The following is an 18576-nucleotide window of genomic DNA, read 5'->3' as shown; positions in this document are numbered from 1 at the left end:
TTTCACCAGCTTAGAAACATTGTGCTTGTTGATATCTGTGACATCACATTTTCATGACCAATTTATACAGACCAGATACTGGTGTCATCTCTTGGTGTTTGCTGATCAGTGTGCCTTCGAGGGAGGGCAGCATTTCGCCTGAGATTCTCTGAGCACTCAGCGCAGAATCAACACACCGATCCGAGAAAGAAGGCGACGCGGAAACAGGGGAAAAGTGCGGAGAACAGCTTGATAGTGCTTTCCAAATAAAACACATGCCGGGGAGCGGTGTGTTTTCCAGGTAAGGTTACCTGGAGTTTGAATCATGACGATCTGACCTGCAGATAAAAAAAAAAACAACAAAAAAACTAAAAACGGGGTATCACGGGGACAAAGTGAAAGCGGGTCAGTAACTTAATCTTTGTCTAGTTGTTTTAAATAAAAAGATCTTTAACGCAGTTTGACAAATGGCATGGTGTTAACGGTAACGTATTTTTGGCGTAACGACTATTATCGATCTTCAAATTGGGCTGTTTCCAATGCAGTCAAAGGTTAACGAACGTCTGCCTAACTAACTGGGTGTTATCCGTGCTAGTTTGTTAACGTCAAGTTCAGAGTTAACGTTGACTAGTCAGTTAACCTACACTAAGCCTACTAACATTATAAATAGCTAGGCCACGATGTGACGTTAACGTTTTCCCGGTCAAATGTTAACTAACTTCCGTAGCTTAACAGCGCCAAGGTCAAATGCATAATGTGGATAATGTGGACACTACTGTATCACGGTAACCGTCGGTTCAAATCTACTTAAGATTGGATTAGGAAAGCTGAATGTTTGTGGCGTTTTTAACATGAAATCATATCGCACTCATACTTTAGATATCCATAGTAATATGGGAGACGCTTTTTTCATTTCTTTCATTTTCAGAAATATAACGTTTGAATTTATTAAACTCACATCTCTCAGCTACAAACACAAACGGCTTTAACACTGCTACATGTGACAAAATATGTACAATTTATTTTTGAACAGTTCACAGTTACGACATTGATTAAAATATATTAAAAAGGAGTCTTTCACATAATTTTGACTGGTTCCTAAAAAAGCTAAATTGGCTGTATGACTGTATGAAGATCGATGGTTACGTATTGTAACCCCAGATTCTATGACTATGTTGGGAAGCCCTCTGGCTGTTGCATAATAACGAATCCCTGCACGCGCACGCCAACTGAAGCAGTATAGTCTACACCCACCGGGGAGTGGGCCAAAAGTTGCTACTTAATTGCTCTCATGGTGCGCTCAATTAACATGAGGAGATAACGGTGGCATAGGTCTTCACAGGCGTCTGTCCAGAGGGTCTAAAGAAAAGACAGAACCCCATGACTAGGGCATTAAGGGACAGACACGCCCCTCACTGCACCAGCGCTGAAAAGTTGACCACTTTACTACATAGGAGGAAGTGGTAGATGCCGCCCTTGCACACTGAATGGCGGCCACCACGCGGGGCGAAAACCCACAGGGGATGGAGCAGAACTGGGGGGCTGCGGATCATCCCGTTGGCCTGAGACAGTGCGTCCGCACGCCATGGGAGCTCCCAGGGCCGGAAACCACGGTGCCCCCACTTGCCTTGGGGCCATAAGGATGACAGTGAGACACTCCTCTCTCATACGGTCCAACAACCAGGGAATCAGAGGAACAGGCTGGCAAAAGCATTTTGCCAGCGGTGAGCTTTTTTTATCGTGAACCCCAGACACTATAAATGAGTTATCAGATCCACCATCTGTAGGAGAGCTTGCTCCCGGGATGGCACGAGGAGAAGGAGATCGTCTAAGTAGAACAGAACTCTCATGCTGACGGCGCGCAGAGGAACCAGTGCTGTCTCCAGACATTTGGAGAATGTACGTGGACCGAGAGAATAGCCGAACGGTAGGCGGTTGTACTGGTACTGTACGCCCAGGAAAAAGAAACGCAGAAACTTCCTGTGTTGTATGGCAATAGGAATGTGTCCTTTAGGTCCACCGAGGAGAGCCAGTCTCCCGGGCGCACGTTCCGGAGAACCGAGGCTGTAGTTAACATGTGTAAGGGGCGGACCACCATGAACTGATTCAACAGTGAGAAATCCAGAATTGGTCTCATTTCCCCGGACTTTTAGGGAACCAGGAAGTAGCGAGGGTGAAAACCCTGGTTCTCCTGCACCGTTGGGACCACGCTGATGGCCCATTTCCCCAGGAGCTTGGACAGCTCTGACGCAAGAGCTGTCGTCTGGGCTGGGAATGAAAGCAAGGTTTCCAGGACCCTGCAAAGCTTGGCAGGGGTGTGGAAAACTGGAGAGAATAACCCTTCCGTATTATTCTGTCCATCCATTTTTCCAACACACACAGTTGCCCCCACTGATGGTAACGTTCAGACAACGGGTGTGACAGCGAACAGTGTTCGGAATTTGAGCCCAGGCAGCCCATGGTGTAGATACAAATATACCTCTACAGCTAGCAAGTATGCTAGCGGGGAGGGACGTTGTATAGAGCTCAGGAGAGAGTATGCTGCTTAGCAGGAACTAGCCGGCTCGTAAAGTTAGCACGGTGGGTAACAACGAGCAGGCTGTTATGAGTGGGAGACATGTGGGACGCAGACACTGCTGGGTGTGAAAACCCAGGGGTATTCTGGTTTTAGGAAGCTTTGCTCTTCAGGAGATGTTCAGTTTTATTGCAATAACAAACAGAACAACCACATTTAGAACAAAGAACAGTACAATCACACGTCCCCCCAAACCTGTCAGAATCTCTTATACTTCCACGGAGGCTCCACCGGAGGGCGACACCATGAACAAGCCAGCTTGCGAGGCTTGGCAGGTCGGTGATGTGATGCTGCCGTCTGGTGGGCAGGTGGAGGAGGTGGGGGAGTAGGTAGAGGTGCGGGCTGCACCAGAGCAGGACGCGAAGCAGCCGCCGCTGATGAAGTGCCGTTACTTGTTAGAATTGTCACGGTGGTCACGCCAGTGGCTGGTGAAGCGGGAGGGAGCCGTGACATGGCGGCGAATCTCCTCAGCTTCTTCTGAAGCTGTCTGCATCTCTTTACGAGGTTCTGAAAACGGACCAAACTGACCATCAGGGCTGATGGCAGAAAGCCGTCGTCAGTGAGACCCTTCACCTTAGGGATAGAAGCGAAGTTGGAAATCGGACCCTTCTGTGTCGCTGGCTCTTTGGCAGACCCATGTAGGTAGGTGGCTACCATAGGGAATAGTGGCTAAGTATGGACAGGCTGGGATGCTCGCCCCGGGTTATAGCGGCCATAGGCGGATTCGTTTGATGGCGACGTGGCATCCTCCATCACCGAAAGATCACCATGAGCGCTGGCGATCTTAATGATGTCTGGAAGCTCTTGTAAAAGCTGGACCATGGCGGGCAGTGGCGTAGATGATTCTGAGCTACGGCGAAGAGGGCAGCTTGGAGGGCAGCTTAGTTGGCACAAGGCTGAAAGCAAAAGAGGGAAGAATTGCTACAGTCGCCGCTCTTTTATGGTGGGATTGCGGATGTAATTGAGCGCACTATGACAGCAATTAAGTAGCAACTTTTGGCCCACACATGGGTGGGCTGCTTCAGTTGGCGCGTGCGTGCAGGGATTGGTTCATTATGATACAGCCAGAGGGCTGCGCAACATAGGAATTACATAAGATGGACATACCCCTGTAAAGTACAAAATTGTACTTGAAGAAATGTTAAATCACTTACTTACCACTTCTGTCCAGAAAAATATTCATTTTCATTAAGATGTTTTCTATTTTTCTCCTTGAATGTTTTTTTTTCTTTGTCCTGCAGGTATTCTGCACACCTTTAACTGAGCTAGAGAGCAGCTGGTATGTTGGCCAGGATGGCCCTGACCAGAGGCATTTTGGCCCACCGTCTCAGTAAGAATGTCACTTTCTACGTGAACGAATTAACACCCCCAGCCTCAAGACTTCAGTACCAAACCTCTGATGACGATAAACCTCTTATGTTGATGTTGCCGTGGTTGGGTTCACGTCCCCAAGCTGTGTCCAAGTATTGTGAAATCTACTTCCGCACTGGCCTTGATGTGCTTGTAGTGGAAAGTGAGGTATGTGTAGAAAAATCAGTGACCGAGAGATTAAGAGAAAATACACCTTACTCTGATAATGATCATAGTCAGCTAGTTATAAAAGGAAACTTCATCACTACATCACAAACTACATCACATCATGACCAACATTAAGCTGCATTTAAATAATCTAATTAAATAAAATAGGATGTGATGTAGAAGCTTGTCCTTTTCCTTTTTCACAGATTAAATTTAAAACAACACAGTATAATTAAAATTAAATTCACTGAGTAGGTCATTGTTAACCTCAGAAGTTTACAAGTTCAGCAAAAAGACCTGTATCTTGTTTACATGTAAACAGTCCTCTGATTTGAACTTACAAACATTTACAGTACATCAATAGATAAGACAAGGTTTTTGTCAACAATAATATTCATTTTCAATATTTGATTGAATGGATACTGTTCTTTGCTTGTGGTCACATGGCCAAGCAGATTGGCCTTTAGGGGATATATGTACTACCCTGGTTTGTTATAAGTTGTAGAGGCACCATGCATATGATGCAGTCGGACCCAGAAAATTAGGTTATCACAAAGGTCAGTATCGCAATAACTTGATTTGGCAGACCTCAAGGACAACACTGCAGATAAGCATAAGTTATGTGTGTTTGCAATAAACCAGCATTGGTATCTTTTCCAGAGCAAGTGTACTGAAAAAAGAGTTTATTTGCCATGAATTGAGGGAAAACTGGGTTTTCAGTGTCAGAAAGATCACTTTATATTTGGCTGATGTTGCATGATAACATGCACTATGAAGTTACACTTCTCACTGGCAAGTTTAGTCAGAATCTGGGGATGCTGTGTTTGAACATTTTTATTGCAATTTCTTAAAGCCACAATCAAGGCTTCCTATCCACGTACCATGTGCTTGGACAGTTCCTCCTGGACATACTGTTCTTTGTTTTTATTTAATATTTTTAAACGAAAAATTTTGTGACTTCTCATGTGGACAACTGAGTGCAATGTTGGCTGCCCGGGCGACTGTGATGCATGAAGGTAGAAGGGTCGTCCACTAATCCCCCAGTTGTTGGTTCGATCCCCAGCTCCTCCGGTCACATAATCCGGTCACACGTCAAAGTGTCCTTGAGCAAGACACTGAACCCCAAATTAGTTGCTCCCGGTGAGCGTTGGTCAGCAGCATAGCAGCTCCCCCATCGGTATATGAGTGTGTGTGATTGTAACTGTGAATGGGTGAATAAGAAGCAGTGTAAAGCGCTTTGAGTGCCAGTAGGTAGAAAAGTGCTATATAATTGCAGACCATTTACCATTGGAGTTCAGTAAACAAGGTCATATTGTGCTTCTATTTTACCTGGATTGTTTATAGTGAGGAAGCTTGTTTTGAGTTATGGCTGTATCACAGAACAAGCAGAGAACAGTATTAAGGAAAAATGCACATTAATTGTAAATTAATAGTTTGGGTGGAAAAAATAGGTCTCCATTTTTTAAAACAGTAAAAACCCTTCTTCTACATCCATCAGTTTAGTTGCAGACATAGTGGCATTTCCATAAAGCTCCATCTACCCCATACAGACTGCAATGGCAAGCCAGTGTTTCCAGGATTACACAATCTAGACACCGTTTTGCAAAAGCTAATTTCTGGTTTGACAAAAAACATTTTAGTTTATTATTAATTGTTAAAATTAGGATCAGAAATTTACAAATTAAGCTGGAGTAGTGTGATATAGTATATACTTGTCCAGACCACATTGCCAGTTACAACATGTGCAACAAGCTTTGTCTCTAATGGAGACAGTAAAATCAAAAGGATGATGATCAAATGAAAGGTGTTTCAAATTTCTGTTTGTTTGTCAAAAGGTGCAGGAGTTCCTGTGGCCTCGCTGGGGTCTAGAACATGGAAAGAAGTTGCTGGAGTTGCTCCAGAGTGAACGCTTTGCATCGCGGCCAATTCTTGTCCACGCCTTCTCTATAGGGGGCTACACATTTGCTCAGCTTTTGGTATACGCCTCCGAAGACACTGAGAAATATCAGTTGCTCACAAAGAGGATCATAGGCCAAGTGTATGATAGCTTGGTTGTGGGCTCTCTGGAGAACATGGCCACAGGTAAGTTTGGTAACAACATAATTTAACACATCACTAGTACCTGTTTTGTACATTGCACATCACATTGGGTAGATCTACAATTCTACATGCATTTATAAAATAATGCATAAATTAATCGTTTTTTAGATTAAATAAGTGAATTGTGGTCTTTCCTCTCTGCTCAGGTTTAGGCAAAACCATAATTCCTCGTTGGGAGACATTGGTTAAACAAGTAAGCCTGCTTTACTTCAGCATGTTCAAACACCAGACTGTGGACTACTTTAATACAGGCCTTGAAGTGTTTTGGAATAATCCCATCACTGCTCCTGCACTATTCTTCTATTGTGAGAATGACGAGTTAAGCAGTGCACAAACTTTGGAGGAGCATATTGATCTTTGGCGAAAGCGTGGGATTGATGTCACTGCAAAGAAGTGGAAGGATTCAACACATGCAGGTCACCTTAAGAGCCACCAACAAGAATATCTGACCACCATAAACTCGTTCTTGCACTCACTCTGCATGGCTCCTCTAAAGTCCAAAATGTAAAACAGGTTGGTTGTCCTAACCTGTTTTCATGTTTCAGTGTCTGCCTTAGTGTGGTGCTACGTTTGACTTGTATAGGGATGTGGTGTTTACTGAAGATCCTCCTGAGTTTCTCAGATAGTCCACAAACCTATGGAAAGACAGTGTTGTTCTTTTTGCTGTCCTTGTCTTTCCTGCCTGTTGTGGACATGCTCCTACTGGATCTTTTTGTAGTGTGCAGGTTTTGAGTATTTCCCCGATGTGATTCCAACATCTGACATGAAAGCAGAGTGGGAAAACAACCCACTGACGGCCAACGAAGTGTCAACAATCAAATGAGACTGGACTTATTCATCCTAACACGTTACTCTACAACGTGTTAAAATAGCAGTGGTAAAAGAACTTTGATAAAATAATCAAATATAATTTAGACACTAATAGTTTATTAGTGAGGACATGTTCTAAAATCACTAAAATATTATGAACGGACAGTGGAAAAGCTATTGACAGCACAGCTATTGACTGAAACTAAAACATTTTTAAAAAAGATGTATTTATCAACTGAAATCAATATTAGAACAAAATTTACCATAAACACTAATATACTTTAAAAAAAAACTGAAAGGAATGCCTTGTTCCAAAGCTAAAACTACTGTAAATAGAAATGACAATGTTGTGGATTATAAGACGAAAGTGACTGGAAGAAGTGAACTTGTTGAATATAAAAGGCCCTCTAGGAGTTTGCTGATTTGTGGTTGGTGTGACCTAAATAAAGACCTGAATTCACAGCAACTATTCTAAAACAAACAAACTAACTAACTAACTAACTAACAACAACAACAAAAAAACGGAAGCAAACTAACAAACACAGAATCCAAACAAATTAGAGCTAAACAATAATTTAAAGTGGAATAAGAATCAAAAGCTCGAACTAAAAAAAATCATAACTTCTTTGAAACTATAATAACCCTGGTTTCACTCCTGCGGATTTATTTTAGAGAATGGTGAATTAAGCTAACTTGGGTTAAAAAGTTCTAGCAAGGAGTCCTAGACTAGAAAAATGTCTTAGTGAAACTCTGAGCTCTAAATGGATAAAAGCATTTGTGAGGAGGTGGGGTTGACCCTTTTTGCTACATAAGATGTTGTGTCAGGGGAATTGAGCTTTGCTGCTCTCCTTTGGTTTGTGCTAAAAAAAAAAAGATATGAAGTGTGGGGCTTCAACCTTCTAAGCAACCACAGTGACATCTGGGGGTGTGCACAGCCCAGAAGAGCACTTTAGGCTTAATTTGGCCCAAAGAAAATCTTATTAGATTTTCAGTCTTGTGTGCAATATAAGTGAAAAATATTGATGTGTTATTTTTAAAATAATACTATCATGGTATAGTAAGTGCACTTATTGTGAAATTAAATTAATAATTCATAAATGGAATTTTGTTTCCTAAACTACTAAGTTTATTTTTCGCTTTATCAAGTGATCGTTTTAAAATAAAATATCAGAAAAAAGTTTTTACCACGGTGCCCACAGTGCTCACTTCCCTCCCCTGAACAGCACAGAGTCTAAACATGATTGGAGTTGCCCATTATGTCTCAAAGAAGCATAAAATCCTCACATTTAAAAAGCTGACTTCAGTAGGTTCTTGGCATTTGTGCTTTAAAATAACTAAAATCGACTAATCATATGATGACTGCAGCACTTGATTATTAATAATAGATTCTTAAATAATCACTTCTTCTACCCTGTAAATATTGTAAATGTTATGGCTGTTAATGAAGAGGGACTGAAGTCTACTGAAATTACTGAAATGGTTTAAAGAAGTAAATTTGATGCAGTCTGCACTGCTCTGGACCACAAATACTATAAACCACCAAGGAGGATACATTTGGGGTGCCCTAGCCTACTTTCCTCAGACTAAAGTAGCTATTTGTAGAAGTCCAGTTGCTATGAAACAGCCTCCAAAAAAGATCACTTGTATCGCTGAGAATCCTCAATGACAGTTTAGGCAATAGCTTAGATTACAAATCATCGTTTGAACATTTGCAGCTCAAATAAAACGCCTAATGAAGGTGGTTGGTAAACATGAAAATGCATCTCATATTTTAAAAGCTTTGATTACTAACTAAGCACATTAGATAATGATTCTATACAACATTTTCAGAGAGCTCCTAACTTAGCTTAAAACGCTCTAGCAAAGAGTCCTACCTTAGGAAAACCCGACTATGAAAGGGATAATAACATTACTATCACTAAGAAGTTGTGGTTGACCCTTTTGCTACATATGAAGTAGTGTCAGTTTAACACCATGACTAAGGTTTCTGTAGCAATCAGTGGCCCTGGTCAGGGTTTCTATAAAATATTCAATTAATACCATTGTATGCTGCTTGTGATGCAATGTACCAATGCATTTCTTTGGACTTTGGGAGGAAACCCACGCAAGCATTTAGAGAACACGCGAACTGCACACAGAAAGGCCGTGGGTGGCCGGGGCGAGGACCTGCAACTTACTAGCTGTGAGGTAGCCTGCTGGTACATTTAGAAATGAATGAATTTGAAATTGATGGGAGAAAAAACACTCAGATTTCGTCAGCTAATGAATACGCTACCTAGTTAATTTAAGCATCCACGTTGTTTGGTGCACAAGGTGCACACATTCATTGTCACAGTATGAGAATATGAAAGCAGCATAATAATTTTTGTGACAGGATCAAGTCATCACTGCTGCACTGTTGCATTTTTTTAAATGTTTAAACATTTTAATGTGATCCTTTTCATTTCTGGTGTTATGACTGCATTGCATTACTGCATTGGTCTCAAATTACATTAACCACAAACATCATCTCTGCACAAGCGTAGCCTTTCATTAACTGTTCTTAAGCATTTGAAGAATATTTCTACTACTGCTCCACCTTAGGAGCTCTTCAAAGCGCTAAAATGTTTGTTTTATGTTTTATTAAAATATTTTAATTTTAGATTTTTTATTTTATTTAATCAAAATAGCAGCTTTTTGGATTGAGGAAGTTTTGTGAATGAAGCCTCTGATGTCAGACATATTTGCCTTTTGTATAGCCTGGAAATAAATAATAAAGGCATATTGTTTGAGATGTACTTTTTGTTTTGTCATATTCTGTTATAAAAAATTATTATAAAAAATTATAAAATTATAAAAATTTGAAATGGCCAAGCTTAGTCCCAGAGGGAGTGAGTGTCTAACAGCACTTTATCTATCATGTTCAGTACCGAGGTGCATACAAACATACACTATGCTTGCCCAGTTCAGAAGTGTAGAACAGTTTCAGCAGTTAATAAGGAAAATAAAGTGAAGGGAAACTGCATTAGAGTTGACCCTTTTTTAGTTCTTCAAGTGGAGAATGAGGCTAAACTCATTCAGTTCACTTATGATAATAATTAAAACTCATTCCTGACAGGTGCAATTACCTTTGACAGGAGTTTCTCTTCACGGAAAGTCTGACAGAGTGGTAATCCTGGACATAGACATTTACTTAATGTGTCCATTCATTTTCTATTACAATTCTTTTTTCTAATTTGTAAAAATAAATTTTAATAATAATAATAATAATAATAATAATAATAATAATAATAATAATAATAATAAATAACCTGTATTAATAATAATAAATATATGTGTGAACTTCCAGGGATGGATTGTATTGGAACAGTCTACATTTCCTTGGAAGGGCCTGAATCAACGACAATAAAACCTAAGAAACCAAGTGCGTTTGTGGTAAAAAGCCACTTAGAGAAGATAATATAAAAGCTTGATGATGACTATATAATAATAAGTGTCACGTATAAGGCTACAGTTATAAACGGCATTTAAAAATGTAAAGTTATAGTCTGTATCTTTTAGTCGCTATTCCATTCTTTTATTGATTATTTACTTTTATTTTTTATGTTTCTAGGCCTCTTTGTTCTCCATCTACCGCATTTGTTTTGGGGATTTTGGGGAGGAAACTTCAGTTAATAGGGCGACATAATAAAACCCTCCGAGGCAGCAGGCGGCGCTGCGCTGTCTGGGAGTAAAGTGACGGTCTGTCACTATTTCCGTTCACTTTGGAAGATGGCTGCCCACATCATGTAAACATGCGACTTTACTCTGCCAGCTAGTGGTGTTCAAGTTAACTTGCGGCGTCTCTTGTATTCATCTCATTACTTTGTGTGAGATCGAGTCGTTTTTTATTAATGTTCAGAGTTGTGTTGTTGACACATTGTACACCAGTTTTTTAGCCGAGCTAAGGTTGACTTAGCCAGGCAGCGGCCGCCATGCCGACGCAGACCATATTCGTCAGTTCTTTACCAGCTTCTGCTTCAAACGATCGTCTGGAGGAAATCTTCTCAGAGATTGGTCCGGTAAAGCAGTGCTTCGTAGTCAGAGAGAAAGGTGATTTTGCTGTCATTGTCGTTACCAATTGCTGCACAATTAAACGGACATATACAGAGTAACATAGTATTAAACAATTTATAACAAGTAACTTATTCTTGTGCTTAAACCAGGCACAGAGAAATGTCGGGGATTTGGCTATGTCACGTATTCCATGGAGGACGATGCTCAGCGAGCCTTAAAAGAAATAAAAGATTACGACGGACAGAAACTTTTTCTGACAGTAGCGAAGAAGAAAATCAGAGACAAAAAGAAAACGGGTATGAACTAATACATGTTCCAAAACTAGCAATTGGCACAGCTCTCACGTTATGTGTACTTGCTCATGATCCTGCACATATTTTCCATTTAGCACCCACAGATTCAGCTTCTGCACCAAAGAAATGTGAACAGCAACACAAAGGCTTCAGGAAAAAACAACTGAAAGCTAGACTCATCATAAGAAACCTCAGTTTTAAGGTACAGCTTTGTTGAGCAACACCAAAGGGCAAACTGACCCTAATTTGTTGTCTAACTTTCACAGTTATTTCCTGAAATGCTTAACCTGTTGCATTATATCTGTGTCGCAGTGTTCAGAAGATGATCTGAAAGCAGTATTCACCAAGTTTGGAACAGTTCTTGAGGCCAAAATTCCCCTCAAACCTGGTATAATGTTTTAAATTTTTACATGGGGTATAACTTTCTTAAGAAATTTGAATTACAATGTGAATTTGTTTGGTTGATTAGTCATATACCCATTATGTGTTTATTTACTGTTTATTTTCTAGATGGGAAGATGCGAGGATTTGCATTTGTCATGCTTAAAAATGTGTCCCAGGCAGCAAGAGCACTTAATGCCATGAACTTGAAGGAGATAAAAGGTTGGTGACTGAGACTCTTATCTTGTTTATGGGACCGAAACACTTATATCTAGTTTAGGAGAGGTAACATTTTATTTAGTTTGCATTTTCAAATGTTATTTTTTCATTCACAGGTCGACAGGTAGCAGTTGACTGGGCTGTGCCCAAGGACAAATTTGTTGCCACAAGGCAATCTTCAAGTGCAGGTGATCATCAGTGTTGAAAAAAGCCACTTTACTTGCTTTGTATAATCCACAAAAACTCTATAATTTGTGTAGAAAATGCCTAATGCAAGAGCAATTTTGAACTTTTGTCTTTTCGAACACATTAACATAAATGTGTTCCATATCAGAATGATCTTAACTGCATAAAATTGTCGTAATCACCCTTCAGATGGATTAGTGCCACCTGTTCATGAGGAGCACCGTGTCTGGGAAATTAATTAATACCATGAATAACACCCCTGAAATTGCAATATAAGGCTGCCTGTTCTTAGACAATGTTAGGCTACACTGCTCAGTTATGTGTCATCACAGCAGTGCTATTCTGTGACAGAGGAAAGAGAAATAGTTTAGGCTGCATTAAATTAAGATGCTAAAAACACCTTTCTAAAGCAAAGTGTCCCATGACTAACATGCAATGCAGTTCAGAGGACAGCAGTCGATGAGATGTTATAGTAAACAATATTGAAGCTATATTGAAGCTGAAGGTGATGTTAGACTGTCAGGTGTTAGAAGAGAAGATGAAGATGACAGTGACTAAAATTTAAAACCAGGCCTCATTGAAAGACTGCGATCAATAATTAACACATAATCACAGAATTTTCCTAAAGAAACTTAAAAGCTATAAAAGGACTGAAATCTAAAATATATTTCAGCAATTGACAAGCCATGATAATGATATGATGAAAAAAATCTTAATAGCGTTAGGATTTTCTGTATTTTTGTTTAATAAATCAATTAGTTGTGTCACATTTGTAGTCTTAATTTGAATTGAGCCACTTTTTTCTTAAGACAAATGAGTTAGTTTTCCTCGCAGGGAAAATGGTAAATCTGTGATGTCTCCAGCGACAAGTCTGGACTGGTCCTGAATTGAATTTCTGCCTTTTTAAGTATTAGAAAATTAGTGAATGCCAGTGAATTGCCCAGATGTGGCGGTTGAGAACAAAACTGTTTGAGTGGTTCTTGCATAAAGTCCATTGTTTATCCTAATGGTCATTAAAAGATTTGTGTATAGCCAAATAAAGTTGATTATCATTAATATGGTTTATTTGTCTTATAGGAAATAAAAATGTACAGCTGGAGACTTCAAAACAGTCAGACACAGAGAGTGACACTGAAGATGAAAATGAAGAAAAGAAACAAGCAGCACCTGCAAAGAAAAAGTGTGGATCTCAAATATCCTCAGCTATGTTCATATACCACTGCCATTTAAACAAGTTACCAATTTTGATGCACATCTTCCTGCAGAGGAATTTCAAAAGCAGCTGTGCAGCAGGTGGAGGAATCCCAGTCAGATGACGACGATGATACTGAGGAACAAGATGAGGATGAAGATGATAGTATTGATGATGATGGTGATGATGATGATGATAAAAGTAGCCTTGATTCAAATGATGATCAAGATGACAGTCTGGATGAAGAAGATGGATCAGGTTTAAAATCTCAGTTTATCTTCTATGTCTAAAAAAGAAATGTAATTGTTTTCTTGAACCTGTTTTTATACACTGTTGCCTTTTTTTTATGCAGCTCAAAAGAAAACCTCTAAGAAACTTCTTCCTTCAGATGTTAAAGAAGGCAGAACAGTTTTTATCAGGTTGGATGATTGCTCCAGCTACTTAAATCTGCTTTAATTCATGTTACTTGTTCTTATTGCTTTCTTTTTGGTGTTTCATCATTTGTCTTACTTGTGTTTGGTTTAGGAACCTGTCCTTTGACACAGAGGAAGAGGGTCTTGAAGAAGTTCTCCTACAGTATGGAGAGCTTAACTACATAAAGGTTGTTGTCCACCCAGACACAGAACATTCAAAAGGTCAGACAGCAGTCCTTGACTAAAACACTCATTTGTTGTTGTTGTAGAAAACAGGCTGATTTTGGACTTGTTGTTTTACCAGGTTGCGCATTTGCTCAATTTAAGACCAAAGAGGCTGCAGACAAATGCATAGCTGCTGCTCAGGATGAAGCAGAGGTAATATGTATACACAATAATTATATAGATTCTTTGAGTTTTGTTTATGGCATGACATCTTTTGTCAAATTTTGGACATTGAGCAATGAATTTGCCACCCTGTTGTGACATTGTGTTATTTGATGCAGAATGGTGGCATCCGTGTTGATGGCAGAAAGCTGTTGATCGTGTCAGCAGTAAGCAGAGAGGATGCTGCCAAGCTAAAAGTGAACAAGGCTAAAGTAGAAACGGGCACCAGGAACCTGTACCTGGCCAGAGAGGGATGTGAGTAAACCCATTTCATTCTCTTCTTTATTTAATTTTTTACCAATGTTTTATTCTCTTACTCAGGTCTACTAGTGCATCACACATTCTACTTTAAATGCTTGGTTTTATGATTCACTGGAGAGACAGAAACCATCACCACATCCTAAATCAACAGTTTCTCTCTGTAACTAATGTAAATAGTTGGGACAAGTTTAGGTGACACACTTCTTTAATAAATTCCTTCTAAATCTGTGTTCAAACTGAATGTTGTTGTGTTTTGAACACTCAGTGATCCGCGCTGGAACCAAGGCTGCAGAGGGTGTGCCTGAAACAGACATGATCAAAAGAACCAGAGTGAGTGCATTTTTCATCAATATTTTTAATGCATAATGGTTTATCTTAGACTTTTATATCCAAAGTTACTCCTGCGTTGATTTATATCTTTGATGTTTTTTCTTAGTTTGAAGAAATAAAGAGGGCCAAGCTTCGGGACATAAATGTCTTTGTGTCAAAGACTCGTCTGTGTGTCCATAATCTACCCAAATCAGTGGACAACAAGAAACTCAAAGCGCTTTGCCTTGAAGCTGTAAAAGAAGCCAAAAGTGTTCGCATCACAGAAGTAAGAAACAACATGGTCCCTGTCCTAGAATTAAAAATATTGTGCCTTTTTGCCCAGGAGGGGGTGTTGTTGTCATTGTTGTTAATGCTGTTTGTGTGTATGCTTCTTGTTTTTCCCTTTAGTGTCGGGTGATGTATGACAAAAAGCCACAAAAGGGTCAGGTGATGGGTCAATCGTTAGGTTATGGCTTTGTTCAGTTCCACGAGCATGACCATGCTCTCGCCACGCTTCGTTACCTCAACAACAACCCTGACATTTTTGGCCCACATAAGGTACATTTTCTATATCAAACCACTAATTATTGTCTGTGTGTTTAAGAGAAGATCTGCCTCCACTGCATTTATTGGACACATTTGTTTTCCTTGTTCACAATTAGTGAAGTACAACTATGCATTTTGTTTCATCTTGCAGAGACCAATTGTTGAGTTTTCCCTGGAGGATTCAAGGAAACTCAAAATAAAGGAAATGCGACGACAAAAAAACAAGGTGTGCTGGTGTAATTTTGGGATTCCTGTTCAAATTCATTTAAATAGAAATGAATGAATGAATATGGATATTTTTACAGGAATTTAAACACAATCAGCCTTTAGAAGGAGGACCTAAACCTCAGTTGCAGACAGCTGAAAATGAAAAAGGACCTGGGAAAAGTGGAAGTAAAAGACAGTCTGAGCAGACTGGCAAGCAGAGAGGTATGAAAATACTATTTCTGTATCGTATACAAGAGTTTAATTTAGATGAAAGGAGTTGATCTTGCAAAAGACTCAGCTGTGTAAGTGATATCACAACTATGATGGGTGATGGAGAACACCTACTAGGATGCATAACTGCTGTTTCTCATACGCATTTGTCTGATTGCATTATCCGTTTAAAAAAGTAACACAAGTGTTGAAGCATTTTAGTTTTGCTGTTACAATTAATGCTCACATTGTTTTTCTTCAATTTGAACTCCTTTCCAATTTTCGGTGTTTATCAGCTGCTCCTCAGAAGAAAGATCAACATTATTCTGGCTTCCAGACCAACCCTGAGGTGGAACATGTAGATCTGAAGAATGGAAAGAAAAGAAAGAAGATTCTACCTTTGCCGTCCCATCGTGGACCAAAGATCAGGTGTAGTGTTATAACCACTTTTGAATCACCTCAATCGGTTCCAAATTAAAATCTGTAGGATCTGCTTTTTTAAAATGCAGTACCCCACCTACACTCACAACAGCCTCACTTCATGTTACCTCATTGCACCTGTTGAAATACAGAGCAGAACTCTGTGTTTATTCCCAAACCTTTTTGAATTTACTCAATTGAGTTGCCTAATAATGACTCACTCAAAATGTAGCTTTATGGCACTCTAGCTTCCCCAGTTGTTATCTAGTCTTTTTCAGCTTGATCATATGTTGTTGTATATATGTTGTTACCTATTTTGAGTTATACACACGAGCTTTAAAAAGTAACTTGGGTACTGAAGCCCAGTCGAGCAAAACCCCAATACGGCACTGATGCATATTCACTCGGTATCTACACAACCAAATCTTCACTGCTTAATGGGTGAAAGCGCCGCTGGTTTTCAACCAAAATGATCATGGCATGGACTTCTTTAACATAAAGGATAAAAATTATGGCAAAGAAACATTTCTAGAAATCAATAAAAACAAAGGACAAAGAACTGTGTTACTAAACAGACTTGTAGTGGAATGGAAATAGCAGCTGGTTAAGGTGAAGCTGATTTAGTTAAAACTACATTGTGCAACTTAAGGTAGCACTAAAGATAGAGTCTGAATCAGTCCCCTCCGTGGTGTCCAGCCCTCCCTCAGTCTGCTGTGATACAGAGCAAATTGGTCAGAAACCTTTCTGATTGGTCATAAAAGTGAGCTTCACTCAAATGCTTTTCAAAGTAAATCTTTGCTCTGTGCCTGTGCTTTTTAATAAGTCTCAGCTGAGAGCATTTGTAATGAATGTTGCCCTTTACAGAATTCGCGATAAAGAAAAGCAGAAGGCCCCACCACCTAAGAAAGCAAGACCTGGATCCGGCAGGAAAGAACGTCAGCAACAGATGGAGAAACCCGCACAGCCCAGGAACCAGGTTAATAAATGTCATGTTGTGCATCTGGGGGCCATATTCACAGAGTGAAGAGTAACTGATTGAACTACTAAAAGAAATTGCCTTTGTCAGTCCAGATTAAAAAAACTCCAAAATCCTCTTATGAATGGTAAAATAGTAAATGGTCTGCACTGTAGCACTTTTCTACCTATTGGCACTCAAAGCGCTTTACACTGCTTCTTATTCACCCATTCGCACTCACAATCACACACACTTCTCACACACCAATGGGAGCTGCTATGCTGCTGGCCAACTTTCACCAGGAGCAACTAAGTTGGGGTTCAGTGTCTTGCTCAAGGACACTTTGACATGTGACCGGAGGAGCCGGGGATCGAACCAACAACTGCGAGATTGGTGGACAACCACAGTCTCACCCGAATGAGTTTGTCAAGAAGTTTCTTTTGAAATTAAGATCCAAGTCCTAGCAAGCCTAAAGGTGGTTGCTGCTGTCTGTTAGACCCTGAACTGTAGGTGGATTATGAGAATATATGATAATGCCCACTGAACTACAGACTATTGCACACTACCAAAAAAGCTATTGAACGTGTGGCACTGCAGGATTGTAATGTAGTTATATACATACTAGTCGATCCGTCTGTTGACCACACGTTTTTCTCAATAAGCTGTGATGGATAGTTGCATGGTCCCCACCATACAGTGTAATTTTTCCAAATTTAAACCCCTTTTATGGTAGTAACAGTGCTAGTACAGTTAGAGAGAACTAAGTTTAACTGAAGTTGGTCAGAGTTCACCTCATAAATGTCTTTATTTTATTTTTCCAGAAGTTTAAAGCAGCAAACAAGCGTTTCAAGAACAGAGATGGGGATCGTTTTGACAGCCTGGTGCAGCAGTACAAGACGAAGCTCATGGGTAACAATGAAAAGAATACCAGCATCAAAAGAAGCAAGTGGTTTGATAGTTAAGTGTGTGTGTGTGTGTGTGTGTGTGTGTGTGTGTGTGTGTGTGTGTGTGTGTGTGTGTGTGTGTGTGTGTGTGTGTGTGTGTGTGTGTGTGTGTGTGTGTGTGTGTGTGTGTGTGTGTGTGTGTGTGTGTGTGTGTGTGTGAGAGAGAGAGAGAGAGAGAGAGACATCCTGAGGTTTTAGAATATGCTCGACCTTAATCAGTTTTGTGGTAAATGTGCAGTAAATGACGTCATGTGATAAAATTTAATTCATTATTTCATTTCATATTTCATATAACATTTTGTAATACATGCACATGGTTCTGTTTATTTTTACTACTGAAACTGAGATATGTAGGGAAAGTTTTTTTTGTGTGTGTGTGTATGCTTGTTTTTATGAAAATATATTTTAAAAAAAGCTGAGTCTGTGTCTTATTATTCATCAAATTCTTTTTGTATCCAGTGTAAATCCAGTGTAGGATTCACATGTCAGTACATTCACTTTTCAGTGCCACTGTTTAACATGAGTAAATTATAAGCTCTGGATAAATAACATCCCACACATGAACAAGTGGACCAAGAGACAAACAACAAGACATGACATTATATATTAACCTGGTCTTTAACTCATTACACAACA

General features: G+C 39.8%; 2 protein-coding genes across 2 annotated transcripts; both read left to right on the top strand.

Annotated features, from left to right (window-relative positions):
• Positions 1–125: 125 nt before the first annotated feature.
• On the top strand, positions 126–7471 carry si:dkey-5i3.5 (uncharacterized protein LOC565091 homolog). Its single transcript, XM_067501711.1, has 4 exons — positions 126–280; positions 3796–4072; positions 5908–6154; positions 6319–7471. Exons 2-4 carry the CDS (start codon positions 3836–3838, stop codon positions 6678–6680), a joined length of 846 nt encoding a protein of 281 aa, XP_067357812.1. The 5' UTR covers positions 126–280; positions 3796–3835; the 3' UTR covers positions 6681–7471.
• Positions 7472–10707: 3236 nt separating this feature from the next.
• On the top strand, positions 10708–18140 carry rbm28 (RNA binding motif protein 28). The gene is made up of 20 exons (XM_067502466.1): positions 10708–11053; positions 11167–11313; positions 11406–11512; positions 11623–11698; positions 11821–11913; positions 12027–12098; positions 13174–13276; positions 13362–13546; positions 13641–13707; positions 13814–13923; positions 14006–14079; positions 14208–14343; positions 14615–14679; positions 14786–14944; positions 15067–15216; positions 15356–15430; positions 15510–15633; positions 15918–16050; positions 16906–17017; positions 17818–18140. The coding sequence occupies exons 1-20, from the start codon at positions 10936–10938 to the stop codon at positions 17956–17958; spliced, it is 2247 nt and encodes a 748-aa protein (XP_067358567.1). The 5' UTR covers positions 10708–10935; the 3' UTR covers positions 17959–18140.
• Positions 18141–18576: the final 436 nt, after the last annotated feature.

This window comes from Channa argus, chromosome 4, assembly GCF_033026475.1.
Source record: "Channa argus isolate prfri chromosome 4, Channa argus male v1.0, whole genome shotgun sequence".
Classification (NCBI taxonomy): Eukaryota; Metazoa; Chordata; class Actinopteri; order Anabantiformes; family Channidae; genus Channa; species Channa argus.
The sequence above is the reverse complement of the archived record's forward strand: the minus strand, read 5'-3'. Positions and strand labels throughout refer to the sequence as shown.

Bases quoted from the DNA above. Each gene is read 5' to 3' on its own strand.
- rbm28 (XM_067502466.1), top strand. From the start codon at position 10,936: ATGCCGACGCAGACCATATTCGTCAGTTCTTTACCAGCTTCTGCTTCA. The intron at 14,680-14,785 runs GTGAGTGCATTT...GTTTTTTCTTAG, and splicing joins ACATGATCAAAAGAACCAGA to TTTGAAGAAATAAAGAGGGC. The intron at 15,431-15,509 runs GTGTGCTGGTGT...ATATTTTTACAG, and splicing joins TGCGACGACAAAAAAACAAG to GAATTTAAACACAATCAGCC.
- si:dkey-5i3.5 (XM_067501711.1), top strand. From the start codon at position 3,836: ATGTTGGCCAGGATGGCCCTGACCAGAGGCATTTTGGCCCACCGTCTC. The intron at 4,073-5,907 runs GTATGTGTAGAA...GTTTGTCAAAAG, and splicing joins TGCTTGTAGTGGAAAGTGAG to GTGCAGGAGTTCCTGTGGCC. The intron at 6,155-6,318 runs GTAAGTTTGGTA...CTCTCTGCTCAG, and splicing joins TCTGGAGAACATGGCCACAG to GTTTAGGCAAAACCATAATT.